At 41.4% G+C, this 8513-nt stretch overlaps 1 protein-coding gene across 1 annotated transcript in view; it reads right to left on the reverse strand.

The window, feature by feature from the left end:
- Nucleotides 1-2589: 2589 nt before the first annotated feature.
- The window catches only part of MRPL22 (mitochondrial ribosomal protein L22), a 14066-nt gene continuing 8142 nt past the window's right edge, over nt 2590-8513 (reverse strand). The window contains exons 4-7 of the mRNA XM_034778060.1: nt 7865-7930; nt 7313-7390; nt 5431-5500; nt 2590-2872 (exon numbers count right to left, since the gene is read on the reverse strand). Of these exons, the coding sequence (XP_034633951.1) occupies nt 2661-2872; nt 5431-5500; nt 7313-7390; nt 7865-7930 (426 nt within the window). The 3' untranslated portion in view covers nt 2590-2660. The remainder of the gene's footprint in view (nt 2873-5430; nt 5501-7312; nt 7391-7864; nt 7931-8513) is intronic.

The following is an 8513-nucleotide window of genomic DNA, read 5'->3' on the forward strand; positions in this document are numbered from 1 at the left end:
CAGAAGGATGCTATGCTTTACTCGAGCGATTCAAGATTATAAAAACCTATCCAGGAGTTGTATAAAAGGTGCAGTTTGTTTGTATCCTCATAGCAATCTTTATCTTCCAATTGTTATTGAAACTTAAGCCAGGCAGGGGAAGAATCTAGTGTGATGGGTGCAGTATAAGAACTGAAAATGAATCTCTTCCATTCCACTCAAAATGGGTAGCTTCCAGAGGTGGAAGGAAGGTCTGGAATCCAGACATTCGTGGATGACATGCTACAGATCATTCTCCCCATCCCTGACTCGTGTTAAGATATTGAACCTTAAGCTCCATAGAAACTCACGCTATATTTGGTCTATCATGTTCAAAGCATCAGGTAGTGAGGAGAAACTTCATTGCCTGGTAGGGAGAAGGTATACATCTATAAAGCAGACCTTGAAGTTTTCTCTCAAAGATAGAAGTGAGACAACAGCAGCAAGGTGGAGTTTTATAACACCACCACCCTATGGATTGTAGAATATAATAAACCATTCCCCATTGAAGTCAGAGCATTTCATTTGCCTCAGTATCACAAAAAACTCTCAAAGGCACTATTTAGAATCATAGAATATCAGGGTTGGAAGGGACCTCAAGAGGTCATCTAGTCCAACCCCCTGCTCAAAGCAGGACCAATTCCCAACTAAATCATCCCAGCCAGGGCTTTGTCAAGCTGGGCCTTAAAAACCTCCAAGGAAGGAGACTCCACCACCTCCCTAGGTAACACATTCCAGTGTTTCACCACCCTCCTAGCGAAATAGTTTTTCCTAATATCCAACCTGGACCTCCCCCACTGCAACTTGAGACCATTGCTCCTTGTTCTGTCTTCTGCCATCACTGAGAACAGCCAAGCTCCATCCTCTTTGGAACCCCCCTTCAGGTAGTTGAAGGCTGCTATCAAATCCCCCCTCATTCTTCTCTTCTGGAGACTAAACAATCCCAGTTCCCTCAGCCTCTCCTCATAAGTCATGTGCTCCAGACCCCTAATCATTTTTGTTGCCCTCCGTTGGACTCTTTCCAATTTTTCCACATCCTTCTTGTAGTGTGGGGCCCAAAACTGGACACAGTACTCCAGCATGGTATAGAAAAACTAGTTTCCTCCTAGTGACCAACAAAGCACAAACACTTTGTTTCATATTGTACTCTTGTTACCACTACAAAGCTTCCAATGAGATCAGCTGGAATTCTGTGCATGTATCAGTTAATACCATCATGATGGCCAAAGAATGAGCTTTAACATGTTACAAGTTTTCAGCGTCATCCTACCACTCACAAACTAGACAGTGCCACCTACTGACTCAATTTAAAGCTCCCAAGCTGAAATTTGACTTATTTTTTACTCAGTGGCAGCTGATCTGAAACAGGCTCTAAAAATCATATCCCTTCTTTCTATAATGTGTATGAGGCACTGATATCCAGGGCACTAATGAAACTGCAGTTCCCTGCCAGAGAACTCCTGGATTAAGTATCTCAACATTCCCCCTCCTCTGATCTCTTTTGGAGACTTAGGGTAAGTCTATACTACCCGCCGGATCGGCAGGCAGTGTTCAATGTATCGGGGATCGATTTATCGCATCTCGTCTAGACACGATAAATCGATCCTTGAATCGACACCCGTACTCCACCTCGGCAGGTGGAGTAAGCGGAGTCAACGGGGGAGCCGCGGCAGTCGACTCGCCGCCATGAGGATGGCCAGGTAAGTCAAACTAAGATACTTAGACTTCAGCTACGCTATTCGCGTAGCTGAAGTTGTGTATCTTAGTTCGAACCCCCCCACTAGTGTAGCCCAGGCCTTAATGAGAGAGGTCATTATGTACAGGGCCATAAGCATCCAGTACAACTGAAGGGACAACGATCCCATCAATGATCTTAAAGATGTGCTTTAGGAAATGTTAAAGATGCTTCAGAGTAAGGGACACCCAACAATCCACAAAGTCAGCCTAGCACTTACGGTGCATAGTTGAGACGATCTTCTACAGAGCTTTCCTGTGTGTCAGAAGCTGCTAAGCTAGACCAGCACTAAATAAAGAGGTTAATATTAAAAGTAAATAAAATGGAAGATAGAATCTGATGAGCTCATAATTTCAGTCTGTCTCTACACTTTAGTCACATTGTTGTACCTATGCCAGCTAAAGACTTTATGAACATTTTACTAATTAAGGACCTGAGCCCACAACCAGATCTGCACCAGCAGCTCCTTGCACCCCTGCAGATGTACTTACAGCATGAGAGCCAAAAACAGCTACTATACAAGGCACTAGTGGATAAGTTAGAAAATTCAGTTGTCCTTAAATTAATTCTTCCATTTTCAGCATAATTCAGAGAACAGAATTGGCAATTTGAAGGCTGAGAAAAATTGGTAAGACAGATACCGAAAACATGTTTAAAGAAAGCATCATTGTGTGACTGCAAACTTCTCAGGAGAAGGGATGCTCACTGCCTTTCCAAGTGTTACACACATCTCTGGTGCTAGAATTAAATAGTAAAAATAAGCTTGTGATCCTCCTTGCATCATGCAATGGATCTTGCATAAGCCAACAGCAAACTGAGAATCAAACAATGCAAACTGTCTTACAATCTTATTTTTATTTACACATTTTCAAACTATAAAGAAACTTTATACTGCTGGATTAGTGTGTCATAGTGTATGAATAATGGTTCTGTTTCGGAGCTGCTGCACATATTCCTTAGCTTGGTCAAATCCAGTCTGTGGTGCTTCCGGAGGGGGAGGTGGGCCTTCTACCAGCTTCACAAAGTAATGGCACTTGACTTTCTCCATGATGCCAAACATGCCTCGGCCATGGTAGCGAATCCGTTTCAGATAGTGGCCTTTTCCAGAAAAGGAGTCAGCTAGAAGAAGAGGGGGAAAAAGGGGAGAGTCTCAGAGTGTGAACGGCTACTGGAACCTTTAACTGGACATTGGTGGGGTATTTTTTATAAGCACCCTCAAATTCCTTTCCCTCCAGACATTTGTTTCCATTTTATTGCATGCATAATGAATTGTTATATAGTAGCTCATGACTGAGAGAATTCTTTAAGACCACTGTAATGTTGATTATAAAAAGCATGCACATGTAATTTATTCACTTTTCACAAAGTGAATGAAAACACCAAAAAAAGAGAAGCTAAATTTGGGGCCTACCTGGTTTTACAGTGTCCCTTTAATGACTGCTCCAACTTCTTATCAATAACTATTAACATAAGGAAACAGATTCCTGTCTCCTCCATTCTTACTGGAGACTTAACAGATTCCATTTTGTCGAATCTCCTCCACCCACACCGCTCACTGTATTTACCAGATATTTTCATTATTTGAACACCCAACCATGCACTCATAGAATTGTAGGACTGGAAGGGACCTCAAGAGGTCATCTAGTCCAGTCCCCTGCACTCATGGCAGGACTAAGTATTATCTAGACCATCCCTGACAAGTGTTTGTCTAACCTGCTCCTAAAGGCTCCAATGACAGATTCCACAACCTCCCTCGTCAATTTATTCCAGAGCTTAACCACCGACAGCTAGAAAGTTTTTCCTAATGTCTGACCTAAACCTCCCTTGCTGCAATTTAAGTCCATTGCTGCTTGACCTATCCTCAGAAATTAAAGAGAAAACAATTTCTCCCTCATAGGTCATGTTAGCTAGACCTTTAATCATTTTTGTTACTCTTCTCTGGACTTTCGCCAATTTGTCCACATCTTTCCTGAAATGTGGCGCCCAGAACTGGACGCAATACTCCAGTTGAGGCCTAATCAGTGCAGAGTAGAGCAGAAGAATTACTTCTTGTGTCTTGCTTACAGTACTCCTACTAATACATCCCAGAATGATCTTTACTATTTTTACAAGTGTTACGCTGTTAACTCATATTTAGCTTGTGATCCACTATGACCCCCAGATCTTTCTACAGTATTCCTTCCTAGGCAGTCATTTCCCATTTTGTGTGCACCACTGATTGTTCCTAAGTGGAGTTCTTGATAAGTCTTGTAGGTCAGTGTCCTATTAGACGTTATTACAACTCCACTGTTGGGGTGTTCAGATTTGCACTTAAAGTGGGATATACATCTTGTTATTTCACACTACTAAATTCAGTCTCCATATTTAATTCAATAACTCTTCAGAGAGCAACTGAATTTTTCTGGGTTTTTTTTGTGTGTGTGTGTGGGGGAGGGAGGGGGATATTGTGTGCAGAATGTCCAGGGAGAGAAGGGCACCAGCAGATTAGACAGCACATGCAAAGGAGAAGGAAACCAAGCAGAAAAAAAGACTGAGGAAGAGAAGGGACCGGATCAGAGGCAGAGATGGACAGAATGTGATAAACATTTTTTAATAAAAAAAACTGTCTTTAGGGCAAAAAAACAAAATACATAAATATTTCCCTAGTATTTTCCCATGTAAGACATTGCTGTAGTTGCCCCAGGCCTGTTAGGTAATTGTGCATGGAAAAGGAGGTGTTCCACAAGTAGTCTTAAGGTGTGGTCCACACCATAAAAATGTACCTGCTCTTGAATAAGATGCTTCTAAGGCAAGTTAATTAGTTTGTTTGATGGATTACAGACATAGGTGTTAGCATTAATACTGAAGGTGAATGGAAACCTGATCTCTCCTCATCCACAATTATCAAAGCTACCTGATAGCACTGAAACAGTACCAGTAAGCAAGATTGAGTTCTTTTCTTATTTGCCACCTCTTAATACTTTCTAAAGTCAAGCATCTTCCTCCAAATAAGACTGTCCATTTGTATACAGCTAGTAGAGATTCTATCTGGTGTTTTGATGGATGTACGTCTCTCTTACTAAAAACAGTGTCAAATTGTATGGTAAGTGCTGGTAATCGCAAGTATTAATTAAAGGCTTGATTGCTTAATTCTTAGCTGCTCTGGAAGATACAGAGTACTGAGGTTCTCTGGTTATTAGCATTTTACTAAAGAATAAAATTTGTAGCTGTGATGGTGTCAGCCCCATGCTGGACTGCAAGGTCTTAATAGAGCCCTAGGGATGCTGCAGGAGAAGGAGCCAAGGGGAGAGGGGGCTGTGAGGAGCAGCCAATCAGGGCCCAGCAGGCCCATATAAAAAGCCTCAGGGCAGAGCATGGTCAGTAGCTGCCTGGAGCTTGAGGCGGGAGGACTGTATCTGGAGTAGGCCGCAACCCTGTAGCACAGTGGTCCCCAAATGTTTTCAATCACGCCCCCTCCTTACCCAGTCCGCACCCCCTGGGAACTGGGCAGGGTGGTGAGTGGGGCACGATGGGGGAGGGGGAGCTGTGCTCAGGACAGGAGGGGGGAGCCGCCGGTACCTCTCTTGCCAGAGCAGTCACAGAATGCTCCTCCAGGCTCCAGCAGCAGCTGCTCTGCCCGCCCCCTGGTGGCAGAAGCAAATTAAAAAAAAAATTAAGAAATAAGAAAAAAGTTTTACCTATGTATAAATTTGATTTGAATTCTACGTTGTGATTTCTCACTGCCATTTCTTGAGCCTCCAGAAGAACCTATAGCGAAAGAAAATAAATGTTGAACATTAATTACAGCAATGCAATTTCTCATCTCCGTAAAGATACCTGTAATTGTTTCCATTTTTAAATCAGTAGTAGAAATGGATTCTAAAAGGATGAGACTACAAGCAGGGAGACCTCTTTCTCTCTTTCAGAGAAGCTTTGAAAATGGCAGGGATGGTCTATGGTGTAGCTGTGATATAGGTGCAGATGTAGGGCTAAACTCACCACTGGTGGAAGTGGTCATTTCCATTAGCATCAGTGGAGTGCCGCATGCTTATGCCAGTTATGAATTTGACCTGTACTCTAGAAGGGGGTTCTTTGTCTACATATTTGGATGCCGGTTCAGTTTTGACAAATTAAACACAGACGTATTTTAGCTAAAGGGGAAAGGTCAGTAAGAAACTGAGATATAAAGTTTGGAATTTAATTTAAACATTAAAGATTGCTTCATGGGATACTTTCTCACTGTCCATTCTAATGCTGTTACTAGTAGGATGATCATACATTAGCAACAACCCTCTCTGTAGCATGATGTAACATCTGGGGCCCACAAAAGCATTTAAGAGTTCTTAGTGATTTAAGCCCAGATTTTTTTTTAAAAAGGTACTTAAGCATTGCACCACTCAGAGTTGCAAAGCCTAACTGATTTAGGAGCCCAGATCTCATTTTCAAAAGGGGCTGCAATGTTTAAATGTTTAAAAATCTGCACTTAAGACTTTAAATTGTTACTTCTAGGGAAAGTGCACAATACTGTAAATATTTGAGGGATGTTAAATTTGGGGCACAAACTGATGGTGACCAATTTTTATGCTAAATGGAGATAAGGATTTGAAGATTTTTTTTTTCCCAGCAAGTGCCAGCTTTAAATCCTTTTTTGTTTACACCCCTTCACACAACACAAGAACCAGGGGTCACCTCATTAAATTAATAGGCAGCAGATTTAAAACAAACAAAATAAAGTACTTCTTCACACAACGCACAGTCAACCTGTGGAACCAATTGCCAGGGGATGTTGTGAAGGCCAAAGCTATAACTGGGTTCAAAAAAGAATTTGATAAGTTCATGGAAGATTGATCATCTTGGCTAAGAGCCACTGATAGACCTGAGATGCAACCCGATGATCTGGGTGTCCTAAGCCTTTAACTGCCAGAAGGAGTGGATGACAGACAAGGTTGGATCACTTGAAAATTGCCCTGTTCTGTTCATTCCCTCTAAACACCTGGCACTGGCCACTGCCTGAAGACATGATACTGGACTAGACAGACCATTGATCTGACCCAATATGGCTGTTCTTATAGTCATCTTCATGAAGTGTCACACTCTAGACTGGAAATGCAATTTCTGAGATTAACCACTGCAGTTCACTATTTCAAGGTGAAAGGGGACATGCTTTACTTCAGTATTTTTGTACTGAAAACTGATGCCTCCTCTAGGGAGCAAGGGGGTCACCTGTTTAAGAGGCCTATGACATTTGCAACATAAAGACAAAAATAGAGACTCAGCTGTTCTCCCTTCTTGTACCCTACAATTTATAAATTCAAATCATGTTTTAAGCTATAAACTCAGAGACATGAGATTAAATGTTTTTGAAGGCTGGTCATTATTAACAGAGAACACTCATATGCACTTTATTCCCACTAGTTACTAAAATATTGTATGCAGGGATCATTAATGCTTGGACAAATTACTGTAACCAATAACATTTGATCAAATATTCCAGGTGGGCTCAATGGAAAGTCTCTGGAAACTCTGATATAGGTAGGAGTTTGTGCAATTGTTTAGTCCAAACAGACTTTTTCAATATACCTCTTTGATCACCTTTGCTCCCTTCTTGTCATTGAATTCCAGTTGAGCAAAAGCCTGATCAATTGACATTCCTTTTATCTGGAATTAGAAAAAGTTAACAGAAAAATTAAACCCTTCCGAACAAAAGAGGGAAAAAAAATGTTATTTAAGATTGCAGCGCCAGGAAGAATGCTGATATTGTAATTACATTTCAAAGATTTTAGCCCCCCATTCCCATCCACCACACAATAAAGTCTTTAGCGCAGAAGCCAATTGCCATACAATTTTTCATAAGGGAAGAATGGCCCTTGAGCAAAATTCCTACCACCATCTGCTGCTGAACAGCGGTTAGTTGGCTCTACAGAAATGCAAATTATTAGTCATCTGCACTCGCTGGGCAACCTTATACAAAACCACGAGAAGAGTTTTCCAGAGATTTTACAATGCAAAAGCTGAACAAACTGGCTGACTCAGGCCTCTGCTTATCTGAAGCAGTAAGTTAGAAATATAGGAATTTAAAATATTTACACTTTCCTGCCAAGTACATTGCACAAAGTTAAAATTTTCTCTTACCAGTTTTGCCAAATACCACATCTTATCCTTACTGTATTTTATGTCCCTTCGACAGTGGAATATTTCCTAGGAAAAAGAGATTTTTTTTTTTTAAAGCTATAATACTGGTGATTTGGCTGTGAAAGTGAGAAGATGGAATGTTCATAATGTCTCGGGAACAAAAAATAATCTTACAAGATCAAGGCAAGCTCACCACTTCTGCTACTACACTACACGAACTCCAGGTCAAACATGTCATACGTATCTGGTCAAAGCATGTTATTAACACTGGTGCTATAAGGAACTCAATTAACCCTTCAGAAGCAGGATGGTTTCTCAATCAGTGATTGATAAGAAAAGCTGTCTCCCAAGGGCCACTTGAGCACCACGGCTGCACCAGCAAGGGCTAGAAACAGCAAGCAGAATTTAACACATCCGTGCAAAATTTTAAAGACACATTCTTTAATTATCAGAGGGGTCGCCATGTTAGTCTGAATGTGTAAAAAGCAACAGAGGGTCCTGTGGCACCTTAAAGACTAACAGAAGTATTGGAGCATAAGCGTTCTTGGGTGAATGCCCAGAACGCTTGCGTCTGATGAAGTGGGCATTCACCCACGGAAGCTTATGCTCCAATACTTCTGTTAGTCTTTAAGGTGCCACAGGACCCTCT

The sequence above is a fragment of the Trachemys scripta genome, chromosome 8, assembly GCF_013100865.1.
Source record: "Trachemys scripta elegans isolate TJP31775 chromosome 8, CAS_Tse_1.0, whole genome shotgun sequence".
Classification (NCBI taxonomy): Eukaryota; Metazoa; Chordata; order Testudines; family Emydidae; genus Trachemys; species Trachemys scripta.